Source organism: Brachypodium distachyon, chromosome 2 (genome assembly GCF_000005505.3).
Source record: "Brachypodium distachyon strain Bd21 chromosome 2, Brachypodium_distachyon_v3.0, whole genome shotgun sequence".
Taxonomy (NCBI): domain Eukaryota; kingdom Viridiplantae; phylum Streptophyta; class Magnoliopsida; order Poales; family Poaceae; genus Brachypodium; species Brachypodium distachyon.
Window position 1 is genome coordinate 5,030,335 of NC_016132.3, and position 18,374 is coordinate 5,048,708.

Below are 18,374 nucleotides of genomic sequence, written 5' to 3' on the forward strand. Positions count from 1 at the left end.
CGAGGGCAACGGACCGTCTTGTGCCATTTGATCTCACATCTGAAACACTCGAGCACACGGTTAGTCCACGAGTCATGCTGTCATTAACACCAAAACACTTAGGGATCGAAATGCCCTTTCAATCTCTCCCTTTTTGGTGTTTGATGACAACACAACGATTTGCAATAAGATATAACAATAGAGCTTAAAGTAAAGGGATATAAACTGTAGACGGGCTCCCCCTAGATATATGCACCGTTCAAATTTGCTTTTGGAATGCAAAGTGCACATATTCTAGGATCAACGCTCCCTAGATTTTATAAACCAACAACTCAATTGCAAAGGATTTAGGATATTTCAACGAGAGCTTCACATAGATATGTAAGGGATCATTCATACAAGATATAGATCATGCCTCCAAGAGGCATATCAAAAGTGGATGAACAGTACATGGACTTATCCAACAATATATATAGAGCAATGCTTTCATGAAGCATATGGGTTAGATACATCCAACAATTGAAATCATACTTTTTGCAATGAGATCATGTCATGGAGCAATTCTAGAAGGGCAAAATTAAAAACATCTCCACAACACAATTAGTAAGACATGATATAGACATAGAGCAAATATGCATGAAAAGATAGACCATAAAAACAAAGCACATCATAGGTATAGAGTAAAACACAATAACACCAAATGACTTAAGCTATAAAGACTCATGCATATAAAAGCAACCATGTCTCACAAAAAATCCCACGAAGGGCATACCTTTGCCAAATAGATCATGTGATGAAGCAAACTCTACAAAGGCAAAACTAAAAGCATCTCCACACATGATTAGTAAGACATGAGATAGATATAAAGCACATATGATATATAGCAAGTCATAATAGGCACAAAACACATCACAAAGTGAACATTAAGCACATGACAAGCTATTACATATCAAGCATACAAAGAACATGTCTTACACAAAATGTACCAAAGCATAAGGACCTAAAAAGGTCATCATTAGTTCAAAGCAATGACACAAATGGCATAAATAAATGTATCAATCAAACCACACACAAATAAAGTTCACAAGCACCATCAAATGAAATGTATAAAGAACCAAGCTTGTGACTTAAAAACCCTTGCAAATCCCCGCAAGTCTAGCAATCTAAACCTCACAACTCTTCGCTAATCTCTCCGAGACTTATCTAAACCTCTCCCCCTTTGGCATCAAGACACCAAAAAGGAAAGAATGTCCCAAAAAAGGAGATCAACCGGAGGCTATGGAGGCTTCATCTTCTTCTTTGTCTTGGGAGTCATCTTCTTCATATTGGGTTGGAGGTTGACGTGGAAAACTTCATCTTCATCTCAAACTCCATGAATTGATTTCCATTCTTCAAGGGTGACAAATTTGATTTGCTTCCACTAGCATCATCCATACTGATTGCTCTCAACATCTTCTTTTCATTGAAATGGATGATCTTTGCATTCTTGTTGGAAACAAAACACTTTCTTCATCTTCCTTTCTATCTTTCCAAACACACTCTCATTCTTGCTTGGTGCTCTATGTGGCATCTCAAGAACAATATCATCACAATGACCGAAGTCACCTTGAAAACTAAACCTTGACTCGGCATGTTTCTTTTTCTAAAGATCTCTCTTTTCTTGATCACTTTCTTTCCATAGCTTTGCTTGAGCTAGCACCTGTGAAAGATCTATAGATACGAGGGAATAGATAAGCACACAAACTCCTGGAAACAAAGCTACTCCAAGACTAGATTCTACCAATAGACATGGCACATTGCTCACAAAAACACCTAGGGCATCAACTCTAGAGAAAATTACCCGTTTTCATGATAGAGGAGACGAAGGGAAACGGTTCCCGTGGAATAGATGTTTGGGAGGACCGGATAACCGGTGGATCCAAACATTAGCTTGGGGAGTTCGCCAAAGAAGGGAGTGGAGGAACTATATAGTTGGGGGCACGGATGGAGAAGGAAGAAAACTCCCACTTGACCAGCCCCGGCCCATTCACTCTTTAGAAATCCACTATCGGTGGTTGTACCGCCCTGTGAAGGGTGGTTGTACCATCGTCCGGTAGTACCGCCCTGGGAGGAGCGGTAGTACAGTGAAATGGTGGAACCTCCGAGTTTCAAAACATGGAACTTGTGCTTTGAGAATAGATGGTTTCAAGGTAAGATTAAAGGCTAAGGATAAGATGCACACAAAGTATACAATATGGCAATACACACTCAAATTGCAAGTAGCAAATTAAAAACCAATTATGAGTGTTTTTTTCCATAGATAATCATATAGTGTCATACTTTACTAGATATGCAATGAATTCCAAATAAGAACCAACTCCTCACATGAGGAGGTGGTGGCCTTAGCCACCATGTTTGAGCAAATATGATCTTGACACCTCGAAGATAAAATCTTGGGCTCAAGAATCAAAACTCACAATTAAGCACAAAGTAAATAAAACAATTTATGAATAGTAGAAGTAGCATTTGCCCATGAATAGAGCTATGCTCTCCCTACATTCATGCCTACACCAAAACAAGATAAATGTCAACCGTGGGTAGGTGTGCAAGTTCATCATACCACATTACTTGAATCTTATGATATCTAGCTCACACCTCAATTGACATAATCTTGCTTCGTCAAGTAGCTTCATGAAAATATCAGCTAGTTGCTTGCCGGTGGCTACAAATGAGAGCTCAATATATATCACCACGTTCCACGTGTACTCAAATGAATATGATGACGAATCTCAATATGCTTCATCTTGCTATGTTGCACGGGGTTGTGGATAATCTTGATAGTACTCCAATTGTCACACAAAAGAGGCACCCTTTCACAAGTGATTCCAAAGTCCAATAAGGTTTCTACATCCATAACAATTGTGTACAACAACTTGCAACTGCGACGTACTCGGCTTCGGTGGTAGATAGAGACACACAATTTTGCTTCTTAGAAGACAACACACCAAAGACCTACCAATAAATTGGCAAGCCCCGGATGTGAACTTCGTATCCATTTTGTCTCCCGCCCAATCCAAATCCGAATATCCAATAGAATTGAACTTGAACCTTTAGGATATCATAATCCAAAGTTTGAGGTATGAACCAAGTATCAAAAGATTCTTTTGACCGCCACTAAATAAGTGACAATCTCTTGGTGCGGATTGACATCTTGCAGAAACACCCACACTCAAATAATATCCGATCTAGATGCACAAAGGTAGATTAAAGATCCAATCATAAAACAATATACCTTTTGATCCACATATTACCATTGGGATCGAGATCAAGAGAACTTGATGTTGGCATTGGAGTTCTTGCACACTAGGCATCATCCATCTTGAATCTCTTGAGCATTTCTTGGGTATATTTAGCTTGATTAATGAAAATCCGTCCTCTCAATTGTTTGATTTTGAATCCAAGAAAGAACTCCAATTCACCCATCATAGACATCTCAAACTTATCGGTCATTAGCTTAGAAAATCATCACTCAAAGCATTGTTATAATAACCAAATATATATAATCCCATCAACATATAGTTGGCGTATAAACAAATCACCACCAAATCTCTTAGTAAAAAGAGTAGGATCAATTAGCCCAATTTCAAACCCACAATCTACTAACAACTCTCTAAGGTGCTCATACCACGCATGTGGAGTTTTCATAAGTCCATAGAGCGCCTTATCAAGTTTATAGATGTGGTTAGGAAATTTAGGATTCTCAAATACCGGTGGTTCTTTGACATACACCAAATCATTTAGTGGACCATAGAGAAATGCACTTTTAATGTGATCCATATGCAAAGTAATATTACGATGTGATGCATATGCAAGCAAGATATGAAAAGATTCATGGCAAGCAACGGGAGCGAAAGTTTCACTGTAGTCAATACCCTCGACTTGGGAAAACATTGAGCCACCAATCTTGCCTTGTTCCTTGTCACTTGCCCAAGGACATCTTGGTTGTTCTTAAATATCCATTTGGTCCATATGACATTCTTGCAATTAATCCTATGGCTTCTCAACCAATGACCACACTAGTTGCGCTCGAAGTTGTTTAATTCTTCATCCATGGCATTAAGCCAAACCGGATCTTCGAGTGCTTCATGTACCTTTTGAGGCATAACACAATAGACAAAAGCATGATGTTCACAAAAGTTAGCTAATTATCTATGAGTTGTTACCCCTTTCCTCACGCTTCCTAGGACCTTGTCCAAGGTGTGTTCTTGTTGTTGAAGACGTGAGGCGATCCTCATAGCACGACGATCAAGAGCTTCTTGAGATATATCTTGACGCTCAATGGAAGCCTGATCATCTTGAGGATCTTGATCTTGGGCATCATTTGATGATGAATCACCAACATCTTGAGTTTGATCTTGCCCTTGATCAACTTGGTCATCAACAAGAGAGACTTGTTCTTGTTCTTGGTTTGCTTGTGGATCTTGTGTAGGTGAGGACTCCACTTGAGTGGAGCATTATTCTTCTCCTTCTTCCACACGGGGTTTCTCAATGAGCATGATTTGACCTATGCCCATTCTTCGTATGGCTTGGGGAGGAATTTCAACATCTACATCAACAAGATCAACTTGCCCCACATGTGAGCCATTATTCTCGTCAAACTCCATGCTACAAGATTCTTCAACAATTCAAATGGATTTGTTGTTGTCTCTATAAGCATGGGGGTAAGAAACATAACCAACAAATATGCCCTCATAAGTTTAAGTTCACACATAGCTAAACGAATACCTTTCTTGAAAATGAAACACTTACAACCGAACACCCGAAAGTACTTGAGGTTAGCCTTGTGTCTCGCTAGAATTTCATAAGGAGTCTTGTTCAAGATCTTGTGGAGATAGAGATGGTTGGTTGCATGGCATGCAATGTTAATTGTTTTGGCCCAAAAGTTGTAAGAAGAGTTAAACTCCTCCAACAATGTCCTTGCCGCTTCCATACGAGTCATATTCTTTCTCTCCACAACACTATTTTGTTGAGGGGTAAATGCAGCGGAATATTGACGTTTGATACCCCCATCACTCAAAAATTCATCCAAGGTGTAGTTCTTGAACTCGGTGCCGTTGTCGCTTCTAATAGCCAAAATATTATACCATATTGGCGTTGGGCTTCATTGGCAAAGTCGATGATGGTTTGTTGGGTCTCACTCTTGAACTTCAAGAATATACCCATGTGTACCTAGAATAATCATCAGCAATGACGAAACAATATTTCTTACCGCCAAGACTATCATTAGTTGGAGGGCCGAAGAGATCCAAGTGAAGGAGCTCCAAGGGCCTCTTGGAAGTGACAATATATTCTTGTGGGGAAGCCTCTCTTCTCATGTAATTTACCTTCAATGCAAGTACCACAACCACAATCTTTTAATTTGAAAAGTCCCCAAATATAACTTGGTTGTAGCTAGATGAATAAGGTTTAAGCTCAACAACCAAATCCTTACATGCTCCCGGTCATATGATTTGTAGCACTGCTACCAATTATCCATGGCGCACCACCGGAAGCAAACACCTAAAAGATCAAGTCTTGGTCTTGGAAACCCATTTTTCAACCGATTCCCTTTTGTTAGCAACAAGGGTCTTAGGAATCCAAATAGACCATTCAACATATTCGTAAAGAAAACCAACAAATTTGGCATAAACATGCCCATCATTAGCATGACAAAGAACATATGAGGGATTAAAATCACCGGCACTATTATCATAAGTGGCCTTGCCACTCTTCTTGTTCTTAGCCTTCTCCTTAGCCAACTCCCCTTCCTTCACAAAAGAAACGTTAGTTTGGGGAGTAGGCTTGGTCTTCTTGTTGTTGTTGTTGCTTTTGGAATTAGGCACATACTCAAGCACTTCCTTTTCACTAGATTCCTTTTGATTGCTCAAAAGGTCATTTAGGTTCTTATCCCCTTGGATGCAAGTGGCTAGACCCTTTTCAATTTGGGCCTTCAACCTAATGTTCTCCTCCACAAGAGATACATGCTCACAACAAGGGTTAGTTGAAGCAACATTAACACTAGGAGGACTATTAGAACCCATTTCTTCCACAAGAGAACATTGAAGATTATCACGAGACTCTTTGAGTGTCTTAAGCTCACGCTTCAAAGATTTGTGTTCCTTTTCAAGTTGCTCAAAGTCCCCTAGGGGTCTAGCATGACCATCCTCAATATTTTCAATATTAGCCAAATATTCATCCGCAAGCGACATAGCATGTTTATAAGAACCTTTAACCTTAGAAAGTTCTAAAGTAAGAGATTCATCAATAACTTCCCTATTTGCTTGCTCTTCTTCCAAAGCTTGAGAGAGCTCCACGATCTCATTCGCGGCTTCACGTTCAAAACCTTCCTTCTCAATGATGATCTCTTCTTTCTCCTCAAGAAGGGCATTGGTCCCAAGAGGACTTCAAAATACCTCTTGGTCTCTCCCTTTATGCTAGCCATGAACTTATCAAAGTCATTTACCTCAACCTTGGCCACATCTTGTTCTTCCACACAATTCATCAAAGATACACTTGGTCGCATGATTATTTTATTGGAAGGAGTTACGCTGTTACCTTTGGCCATGAGGCACTTGTTGGTAAATCTCTTTTTTCATTGGGAGAGTCGAACAGGGAGATTGAAGGTGAGGAGGTGGTGGAAATGGCAACAAGGCCACTCCCACTACCTCGTCATCTTGTCCTTCTTCATCATCTCCCGACAAGTATTCTTCTTGAGCCACCGACATGCTTTGTGGCTTTAAGCTTGTAATATACTTTGAATTACTTGGCTTAAAGTTCTTGTTGTCCCAAGATGTTCTTGAAGCTAGAGCCATATGTTCATTATAAGCATATTGTATTGCTTCGGGACAACTCTCCTCTTCCTCTCTCTCTCTTCTTCCTCTTCTTCTTGATGTGACACCTTGGCCTTCAAAGCAAGGTTTGTGACAAGATAATTCCAATCTTCTTTGGCGGTGGTGCACGAATGGATATGAGAAAAATTCTCCACTTGAAGAGACTTTTCAATAATATGCAATGCACTTGCATTGAGTAGAAAATCAATATACTCTCTCGAAGTTAAGTTTCTTTGATCATGTTGCTTGTACCCATCCTCAATGATTCTCCATAATTCAATTGAAGTACTACAAATATAAGATCTCATACAAAATAACAAATTAGAAAAGTTAGATGCATTTAGATTTGGTGGAGGGCCTTGAGGGATAAAATGAGGCATGGAAATGAAAGGGGATGCAAAATGTTGAGATGAGGACACCTCACAATATGACCCCAAACCGCCTATTTCTTGGGAATGGTTTGCTCTCACATCACTAGCATTAGCCTTAGCTTTTATTGCTTTGGCATCCACACCCGGTTTGTCCATTTCCACAACGGGTGAGGATTTGGGCAACTCGGTGCTGGTATAAGATGTAGTGGGAGCATTGGCTTTAAGGCACTTGGCCACTACGGATTTAACCTCAATGAGTATGGATGGCTTAAGATATCTCAAAAGCTTAATCAACATGTCCATACTCACTTTGGTGCCCATAGTAGCTTTGTTTCCAACCACCTCACTCACGTCGGCCATACTCTTAAGGTGGTTAAGCCCTATTTAAGAGACGAGGCTCTGATACCAATTGAAAGATCGGTATGGTCGACTAGAGGGGGGATGAATAGACAACTAACAAATTTTACTTTTTCTTTTCACTTTTATGGGATACACGCATCAATACATGGGTTCACTAAAACGTCTAAATGATGAACAGCCCTAGTATGATGCAATAGCCGAAGCACGAGCACAAGCAATAGATAATCAATTGAAACTTGCTTGAAAGCCGAAGCACAAGATAAACAATTAAGCTTTGCGAGTAAGTAAAGGGGCAAGAATGATACCACACAGGGAGACGAAGATTTCACCGGAGTTCCACCTATTGGGGTCGGTGTACGTCTTCATTTGGAGGAGTGCTCTACCACAAAGGTAGATGCACCACAAAGGAAACAAGGGGAATCAACTTTTCAATTTGGTGAAACCCTAGATCAAGATTTTCTCCTCCAATCCTCAAAGAATCAAGAGTGGGAAAGCACTAGGGAGGGAGATCTAGAAATTTGAAGCTCTTATATTTAGGGGAGAGAGGAATAACTTAGTGGAGAAGAAGTCCCGAGGTAGGGGACGACTCCTATTTAAAGGGCGCCTCAAAAACTGGCCGTTAAGTGTATTTTGCGCAGCCGGGTGGTAGAGAGGTAGCAAAGAGGTACTACCGCCAGCGGTAGTACCGCTCCGGTACCGCCCCACTACCGCTAGAAGACAGTAGCGTTTAGGTGCGGTTCCGGTACTGGGCCGGAACTACCAGTCCCGGTACTACCGGCCTGGATAGAGCCGCACTGCCGCCCTGGAGACATTTAGGCACAAAACCCTTAGCCTAAGATTATGAGGTGGTCTCTCTCCCACTTAGAAAATGGCTTTATGTGGGTGCAAATATAGTAGATTTGTGTACGTGAAGTTGATTCACCCAAACCATTCCCATGTGAACTCCCTCTTAATAGTACGGATTTCCTACGACTCAATATAAATAAAAAGCCGTAAATCCTTCTACGCTTCTTTCCTTTTTGAGGACAACGAACCGTCTTTTGCCATTTGATCTCACATCTGAAACACTCGAGCACAATTAGTCCACGACTCATGTTGTCATTAACACCAAAACACTTAGGGATCGAAATGCCCTCTCACCACCTCCGCTTGGTCCGGCCGGAGCCGACCTACGAGTGCCAGGCGCTCGAAAGCCGATCGGACGGCAACCCGAGGAGTTCCCGGGGCTGCTGGCGAGCGCGCCAGCCAGCGCGAGGCCGAGGAGGCAGAACGCCTCGGCTTCGGCATGACAGATGGCCTGGAGCGCGAGCGAGGCCGCGAGGGAGGCGGCCAAGAAGAAGGCGGCGAAGGCAGCGGGGAAGAAGCCGAAGACGGAGGTGAAGCTGGTGCCGATCAACCTCGACTCCGACTCCGACGCCTACCTCGCCGACTTCCGCGACTAGCGCGCGGGCCGTTTGTTTTATTTTAGAATTATGTAATAAAAAACTTTATGTTTAATTAAATTTCACCGAATTTAGTTAAAATTTGTCTATTTTCAATTTTTTGGGAGTTCGTATTGGGGGCGCGGCTGGTCATGACGGAACCCTAAAAAACTAATTGCGCCGGCACGCCCAAATGGCTTAAAAACGGCTGCGCCGGACGTCAAAGGAGGGCGCGGTTAGAGATGCTCTAATATGCCATATTTCAAGAAACGGAGGGAGTATCAGATCATTGTTCTTATTCATAGCTAAGGGCACGAAAGGACACATCATAACACGCAAGGACTAAAGGAAACTACGAGGGCCCGCATCTGTCCCCATTACAGTCTGCACCGGGGTCCCTTCCGGCCGTTATCCCGGCGGTCATCTACACTTGCTAAATCCAGGCGTCAACGTCGGCTCGCCCCGCCGCAGGACGCGTCGTAATGGTCGAAGAGCACGTCGTAGCCGACGCTGGTGACGTTCCTGACGTAGCAGGCGCCGTTGCTGGCGCCGTAGCTGTACACCTGGTGCATCCGCCACGACGCGCCGGCCTCCTTGTCGGCCCGCATCACCAGCTCCGCCTCCGCCTTCTGCATGTTCCGCAGCGTGCTCGTCTTGGCCGGCCCCTCGCGGGTCTCCACGAACCCGATCTCCACACGCCGCGTCAGCCGCTGGTTCGAGCCGCTGCCGTCGGCGCCCTGGAAGATGTAGAGCGGGAAGCTCTGGTGCACCCGCTGCGCGTAGTACGCGCCGGCCACCTCCGTGCGCGCGTCGATGGTCTGGTTGATGTCCTGCGCGTCCCCTTTGTGGCTCACCACGTTCGTGTTCGCGAACACCAGCCGCTGGGTGAAGCTCGTGGTGACGTAGCCATGGGTGGAGCTCATGACCCACCCTGTGGCCGAGATGTTCCGGCTCGCCGAGGCGCGGTACTCCCCGTCGAAGCCGTCCTTGGAGTGCCCCACGATGCTGCCGGCCAGCTTCGGCGCGTCGTAGGAGACGAGGCCGCCCGTGGTGACGGAGCTCTTGGGGTCCAGCCAGAGGTGGAGGTTGGCGTTCACGTACCAGAACCTCTGCGCGTTGGTCACCGCGAACCCGACCTCGTGCGCCTTGCCGTCCAGAAGCTTGCCCAGGAACGGCGTGAGCTCGATGTCGTAGGTGGGCATGTTGAAGGAGCCAATGCCGGTGATGGGGCGCCAGATGAGCGGGTTGATGCCGTCCGTGTAGATCACCGGGAACGGCCACACGGCGCCCACCACGTCGCCGTCCAGCAGCACGGTGACCTCGCGGAACGGCCCGTTCTCCGCCGGCGTGTTCATGTACCACGCCTCGTCGAAGCCGTGCGACGACACGCAGACCTCGAGCACCGCGCGGTACGCGTTGGCCGGCACGGCGACCGGCGCGGACTCGATGTCGGTGGTGTTCTGGACCACGAACCACAGCCCGTCGTCCACAGGAAGGCTTCTCGACACGGGCAGGATCAGGTCCGCAGGAGCCTGCGCGGCCGTGGACGGCGACCGGTCGGCGGCGGCGGCGGCGGCGGCGGCGGATCCCCGGAAGTAGAGGTGGAGGGTGAGATTGGCGTCGTAGACGCCGTTGTAGTTGTCGTCGATGAGGTTGCCGAGGTACACGGTGAGCGTGGAGTTGCCGGCCGAGAGGAGCGACGAGTACTTGGTGACGTCCTTGTGCACGGACCACGTCACGCCGCCGGGGCGCGGCTCCGCGGTGCTTCCGCGGAGGAGCTCCACCCCGCCGAGCCAGACGCCGTAGGTGCGGCCGTACTGGACGCCGTGGCACTCGGCGGTCCACTCGAGGACGGCGAAGGAGACATCCCCGGCGCCTGCGGCGGGAAGGCAGGCCGGCGGCGAGTAGGCGGCGGTGATGGGCGGTTTGTTGAACGTGGACGCGAAGGAGTGGGACAGGAGGAGCGTGGAGCAGGGCCCGCGGCTGCCCCGCGGCGGGTGGATCGGCCGGCTAACCTCGAAGAAGGTAGACTTGGCCTTGCTGCTGCTGCGGCTGGTGCTGGCCCGGTTTGAAGCCGGCAGCGCCGCCGCATCGATGTCCTCGGCCGAGAAGCGAAGGCCGCGCGGCGAAGCGGCGGTGGAGTGGAAGAGCAGAGTGAGGAAGCAGGAGCAGAGGAGGAGGGTGCGGGGAGCAGAGGAAGCAGGCATGGTGTGATTGGTGATTTGCACGTACGATCTGTGTGACTGTGTCCGTCCTCGTGAAGGCCGGGAATTTAAGGGAGACGCCTTCGGTGTATAAAGAATGTATATTTCGATTTTCTTTTCAGAAAGGACAATCCGGTTTGTTGGCGCCGAATAAGGCACCCCGAAGTGCCTCTGAACTGTCCATGTACAAATGTACAATGACCCAGAAAAATACAGAAGAAAACGTGTGACGAGTGCACATAACCCCAATACACAGCTGGAAACACAATTCCAGGCCACCCCGCCCAAGTTCCCACCGAAATGACTCCGTATTGCGTAGGACGTAGGACGATCTTCAGCGTCAATACCGCCGCACACAGAAAACCATCGTCTAAAACAGAACGTAGGAGATACTTGTGGCTGAATACTCCGTAAGTTGCATGTTACTAGTGTCGTAAAGCGAAAACGGTCTCAGCCATCTAACAAAACGGCATGGACTCCATGCTGGAGGGACCAGTGGATTGTTTTCGTAGTTATCAACACTGTCGGCCGCTGGCTCCCGCACCTAATCACAATACAAATGTAGGTGGAATCAAGGCGCGTATCTATCACTATCAACTCGCACATAGTACCACTAGTACTACAGCCATATGGTGGTTTTCAAAATTAATATAGTGCTCACAATCCCATACGTGCTCATGAACCTAATAAAACAACAATCGTGGCAAATGTATTTAGTAATCCCACTCATACTCAGCCGGACATTTAGCACAATTATTGCCCCCTCCGAAAGAAAATAAAGCTCGTGAGAGAGAACATGTAAGCCACTCGTCTTCCACCGTGCAATCAAGCCGAGCCGATCTGAGACGCTCACACTGTCGGCCGATCGAGCTTGACCCCGGTCGAGATCCGTCTCGTTACTCGTTAACAGCCCCCACCTAAAAGCCAATCGATCGGATTCGAAATGCTGTGGTGACACGCAGATCGTTCATAGTTAGCTGTCGTTTTCTTGCCGAGACTAGGCTGGAATCCACCGGTGCCTCGTTTTCAAACGCACTTTTTTCCGCCTGATCAGGATTACTGGTCGGAACTACTCCGTAGGATCGAAGCCCAGCCGGACACCAAGGCTTTTTCTTCTTCGGTCCACCCCGTTCTGCGATGGCTGCCTCGCACCAACCGCTAGCGACACCGCTCAAATGCCCGTTGCGCACTGACAGGCTGGGCCGGGCGCCGGCACGCAACTGCTGCGGCGGTGGCTCGGTCGCCTGTGGCTGGGTCCTGGCTCGCTTGACTGCGACGTCTCTCCTAACGCTTTTTGTCTGGCTCTGAACATCGTGCATGCTCGCTCCCAGGCCGTTCCGGCCGAGCGAGCCTTCTTGTGTGCATGTCAGGGAGGTCGGGACCGCGTATCAGCCTGGCGGGCTGGCTGGCGGCGCCACGTCCCGTGGGGATTTGGGATTTGGGATGACGAGCGCTAGCTTAGCTAGGGAAGTGTGTGCTCTCGGTTTTGGTTCGATCGTTTCACCCTTCTCTGTTGGCGTTGCCTGGGTTGTTGCCTCGCTGGGCGTCCAGCGACCGATGATATTTGGACGACCAATGATCAAAGAACGTAAGGATTTCTTGGTCCCGCCGTCTCGATGGATGAACATGCATAGGCGCATGACAACCGCTTCCAAAGTTCCACCTAGACTCGATCATGGTAGGGTTTTCTTTTAGCCAAAGCCAGGGACTTTATTAGCTTAAAACATCATCATAGGATATATACTAGTGTATGCAAGTTATGTCCTGCATAGAGAAAAACACACACATGACGGGCCAGAAGACAGAGTGGCCGCCACCCATCGGTGAGCAGGTGTGCATCATCCATGTTCGATTTCCTTCTTTTATGGCAGAAAGAAAACAGCCGAAGGGATGAGATCCTTCTTGTTGTTGTTGATCTAAGCAATTACCGCACCCTAGGAGCACAGGTTCTTCTCTGAAATGTTCATAGCTCCAGCGGCCGGAGCAATCCAGCGAGCAGCTCTGCAAGGGGAAAAGTGAGGTCTTTTAGGCAATCTCGCATACAAGCGATAAATTGGCTAGGCACTTTAAAAGAGGTTTTTTACGGTAACTTTGGATACTACTCCGTACAAGAAGAAGAGAGTAATAGAATTATTCTAAGGGTGTGGTTACGTCTCAAGTGCGCAACAACCTTAAATCTGAGTTGACAAATCAGAAACATCAGATTAGTATCTGCTCTCTCCGATCCATTAATAAGTGTCGCAGATTTGTGGAGTATATGCTATTTTATTCTTCTTTTTTCATCATTCTTTTCGAATCTTAGAGCACAAACCATATCCAACGGCTGAGGATTCCACTAATCTCTGACTAAAAATCAGACAATTTAGATACAACAACCTTGTTAGTCTAAAGGCTCAGGCCAAAATTACCGAATGACCACTCCGTCGCCGCCATCGTGAGAGAAACAACACAAGCGCCGTTCCATCTGTTCGTCGTCGAGCATCTTGCTCCTCCAGCATCCTTAGGCCGTTCCTCCGTCTTTCGAGCGATGAGGGACGTTCTCTTCCCTGTTTCGAGCGACCGAGAGCACGAGGGACGGCTTGCTCGATAGCCGACATATGGGCCTGGGCCATCTTCTTAAAAAGAGAAAATTTTCTATTCGGTATTCTACCGATCTTGCCCTCCATCATACTGCTACTCTTTTGCTACTCCTGTTTTTTACCACCGGTATAAACTGATAGGGACCTTTAGATCTATTAAATTGGACGGCTCACAGCCATTTGAAGGCACTGTAAAAGACATCCTTCGAAATTGCCAGTCTTTAATCCTGTGATGTCGAGCACCTTAGCATAAACAGCCATAGGGGATTGTCTATCACATGCACCGTTAGCCTTTCATCTAGTAAAACCATACAGACTTATTAGGTTAAGTTTGATATTGAGCTAGATTACGATAAACGCAAAAAAGCCGCCGCTAGGCAAACCCCGTGACTTAGCCCCCGCAACAGATCTCTTCTCTTCTCATTCCGGCCAGCCGGCGACCGTTCCGGGTCCCTACTTTCTCCGCTTGCCGCTCCAGCGGTACGAGAGGGTATGGACAATAGACCTGCGTTTGGTGCCATAGTAGATCACTAAAGTTAGTTTTGGTTCAACCATGAGCGACACTATGGTGGCGATAGCGGCATTGTGCGTGCATATCAAGAATAAGGTTTTCTCAACTCCTCGTCCACCTCGTCGATAGCGATCTCGTCGGTAACGTTGAGAAGTGTGGGGCGTTTGGTCGCTGCTCTTTTGAAGTAGTTTTGTCTTCTTGTTTAACAGGTAGTCTACTGTCTTGGTTTGTTGGTTCCTTCTCCGCTCGGCGAGGTTCGGTGAGCTTCAACTTCGCTGAGTTATTGAGGTTATGTCTTCCCTGATCCTTCTAACCGGATCTGGAATTGTTATCCAACCCTTTTCGTCGTCTTCTTCGCCGGGACGGTAGTCTATTTCTCATATCATTGTTGCCGGCGTCTTCTGGCTCCGACCAACGACTTTCCGGCTGGTACGTCAACAACATTTTTCTGTCTCTAATGTGGTTCGGAGGTCCAGAGACGGCATTGAGTTTCGCTCGCGGCGTGCTACCGGCGAGTGCAGAAGAAAGACTGCGACGTTTTCCCACAAAAACTTGCATGTATTTTTTATTTTATTTTCAAGATGGATCTTGTAATTTCAAGAAGTAAAGCTCTCCATTGGTCCTGGACTCGGATTTTCGGCTCTAAGCCCAACCGAAAGCCCAACAGGCCTGGAAGAGGTAGACCATAAGGCTTCATAGAAATTGCATGGGTAGTTGTTCTGTTTCAACGCTGATGATCCGGTCAAGAAGTACTTTCAGTCTTTCAACATGTTCTAGGCCAGATGCTTTATGTCAGGCCTTTCCAGATCCATACCAGCCCGAGGTCAAACGGGCTTCTATTCCATCGCCATCTGTGGCCGTCCGGCCCGTCCCCCCTAATTTCGATCATCTTTCTGAGCGCATCGTGTCAAGACCTACAGCTTCTTTGTGCGCGAACTGAACTGAACTGAAGCTGCAATGCCTATTTTCCAAGTACAAATTCTCGTCAGGTGTTCGTCGCGATCTCTCTCTTATTACAACAAAATAACATACATCTCGTGGTTCTATATGTAGCGGCCATACAACGTTTACATCGACCATTTTGCAAGAGCAGTGCCATGCTCAGGAGCTCATCCGTGCCAAAGCTTCATCCGGCACGGCGCGGGCACCGCCGGCACGAGAAGAAGAAGAAGAAGCTCCCTTGACGCAGACCTCGTCAGAGTGATCAGAAACTATGTCGTACCCGCTGCTGGTCACGTCCCGGGAGTAACACCCGTCGCTGGCCTCGTACACGTACCTCTGCCGCGTGCCCCACGACACGCCGACCGCGTCCCCTTCGTCGTCCATGTCCACGTCCACGGCGCACTCCTGCGCGTTGCTCAGCGACCTGGACCAGAAGAGCCCCGACCGGCCGGCGGCGGCCCTCTCCTCCGCGAACCCTTGCCGCACGTGCCTCGCCACGGTGTAGGAGCCGTTGGGGGCCTCACTGGCAACCCCCACGTACATGTAGAGCGGGAAGCTCTGCTGCGCCTCCTGCGAGTACGCCACGCCGCGGCCGGCCGTGACGTGCACGCCGGAGTATGCGTCCGTGGTCTGGTTCACGGACTGCCGCTCGTCGTCGCCCTGGATCTCGTTCGTGTTCTCGTAGCTCAGCCGCTGCTTCCACGTCGCGGTGACCTTGCCGTAGGACGCCGTCTGCACCCACCCCGTGGCGGACACGCGCCGGAACGCCGTCGTGTAGTAGAGCTCGCTGCCGGCTTCGTCCGTCCGGAACGCGATGGTCGTGTCCAGCGGCGGCGCGTCGTAGCTTGTCATGCCCGCCGTACTCGGCGCGCCCCTGGGGTCCAGCCAGAGGTGGAGGTTGGCGTCGACGAGCCACGCGCTCTGGGCGTTGGTCACGGACAGGCCGAACTCGTGCGCGTCGCCGTCCAGCAGCTTGCCCAGGAAAGGCGTGAGCTCGATGTCGTAGGACGGGAGGCTGAAGGAGCCGATCCCGGAGATCGGGCGCCAGAGGAGCGGGTTGATGCCGCCCGTGTAGATCACCGGGAACGGCCACACGGCGCCGACGAGTTCCCCGTCGACCCGGACGGTGACCTCGCGGAACGGGCCGTGGCCGTCGGGCGTGTTGGTGTACCAGAACTCGTCGGCGCCGTGGTACGAGAGGTACACCTCGAGGACGGCGCGGTAGGCGTTGCGCGGCACGGCGAGGCTCGCGGACCCGACGTCGTCGCCGCTCTCGATCTGGAACCACAGCCCGTCGTTCAACGGGAGGCTCTGGGAGACGGGCACGATGGCGTCCGCGGGGCCGAGGCCTGGTTGCTGGGGAGGTTGCGGCTGCGGCTGCGGCTGCGGGTGGCGGAAGTAGAGGTGGAGCGTGAGGTTGGCGTGGTACACGCCCGTGTACTGCTCGTCCACGAGGTTGCCGAGGTAGACGGCGAGCGTGGAGGGGCCGCCGCGTGCGGCGAGGAGGGACGCGTACTTGGTGACTTCCTTGGACACGGACCAGACCACGCCGTTGGCGCGCGGCTCGGCCGTGCAGCCGCGGAGGAGCTCGACGCCGCCGAGCCAGACGCCGAAGATGCGGTCGTACTGGACGCCGCGGCAGGCGGCTCGCCACTCGAGCACCGCGAGGGAGATCGCCGAGGCGCGGCCGCCCGCGGCGGCGAGGCACGGGGGAGGGTGTAGGTGGCCGTGACAGGGGGCTTGGTGTAGGTGTAAGCGAAGGAGTGGGAGAGAAGCAACGTGGAGCAAGGGCCGAAGCTGCCCGGCGGTGGCCGGTGCGGCCTGTCCACCTCGAAGAAGGTGCTGGGTTGGTCCGATGGCGGTGGCGGAGGCGGCGGTACAAGCGCATCGATCGCGGCGACTTCGGTGGCCGGGAGACGAAACTTGTGAGGCGAAGCGGCGACGGCGATCGGAAGGGAAGCAGTGGCGAGAAGGAGGAAGAGGACGACGTGCACGAAGGGCTCGGCCATGGTTGTTTGCTGGCTGTGGATGATCACTGTGTGCTTGTTGTGTGTATGGCGGGATTCCTGTTGGAATTTAAAAGATTGAAAGTGGAGGGAGAGCGACAGTGCACTGTGATTTAAAAGTAGGGGAAGAGTAGAAGTGAAGTACTGTGGAGTGTGGAGCATAATTTTTGCGGCGACCAGTGATATAATGATCTTATTCCCATCATGTTAATTGGATTGCAAGTTTAAGTACAACGACACTTGGCCTTAATGCAGGGCCTAATGAGGATACTTAAATGATCTACTTCCTGATATATATTAATTGTCTCAAATTTGTCTAAATATGAATGTATTTATGTCCAAAAAACCTATAGATACATGTAAGATTTCGACAACTGATATGGATCGGATTGAGTAAGTTTGGATTGCAAGTTTAACTTGCTACCAGTAGTAGAAAGGGCCCCCGGCTTCTTACGGTATCCGTAACATAAAAAATGAGCACTCGGATCAAGTTGTAGTAGATGGATACGTTTTACATTCCCAAACATGCGAGGTGAAGTGTGCGACTGAGAACAACCGGTCAACAAACGTCTGCACATCTAATTTGATTTAGCTAGCAGAGTGATAAACGTACTCCCTCCGACCGCCTTTATCAGGCAGGTACGTGAGCCTAACATGGCGGAAAATGATTTCTGATCAGCATTCAGAAGAGAAAAAATAATAGAGGATGAGGTTTTGCAACTTTTTCTTATGAAATTTGGATCACGTCTGGTAAATTTTTTGGCGAAGTATCCGGTAAAAACCATCTCCACGGTGCAAACCGTGAAATCTCCATCTAAAAAAGTTCAAAAAATTCTCAAAAAAATCACATGTGTTAAAAAATGATGTTTTATACATGTGTAAAATTTCAAGTCCAAACTCAATTTCGTTTGGTAGCAGCGAAAAAGACAAATTCTGCATTGGTTTTTCAGTGTTTGACACTATTCATTGTAATTTTCTCTTTTTAATTTCTCCCAAATGATTTTGATTTTGAACTTGAAATTTTATAGGTTTGTAGAACATTACAGTCCCAACATATGGTATTTTTTTTAGAATTTTTTGAAACTTCTAAACGCGATTTTTATGGAGTTTGCACTGAACGAGAGTTTTCACCGGATACTTTGCCCTTTTTATA

General features: G+C 48.3%; 1 protein-coding gene and 1 pseudogene across 1 annotated transcript; both read right to left on the reverse strand.

Annotated features, from left to right (window-relative positions):
- Nucleotides 1-9,239: 9,239 nt before the first annotated feature.
- LOC112271131 (peptide-N4-(N-acetyl-beta-glucosaminyl)asparagine amidase A-like) lies at nt 9,240-11,242 on the reverse strand. Its single transcript, XM_024460159.1, has one exon. The coding sequence runs from the start codon at nt 11,184-11,186 to the stop codon at nt 9,426-9,428; it is 1,761 nt and encodes a 586-aa protein (XP_024315927.1). The 5' UTR covers nt 11,187-11,242; the 3' UTR covers nt 9,240-9,425.
- Nucleotides 11,243-15,252: 4,010 nt separating this feature from the next.
- On the reverse strand, nt 15,253-17,249 carry LOC100846800 (annotated as a pseudogene).
- Nucleotides 17,250-18,374: the final 1,125 nt, after the last annotated feature.

Coding starts and splice junctions, on each gene's coding strand:
- LOC112271131 (XM_024460159.1), bottom strand. CDS start 11,186: ATGCCTGCTTCCTCTGCTCCCCGCACCCTCCTCCTCTGCTCCTGCTTC.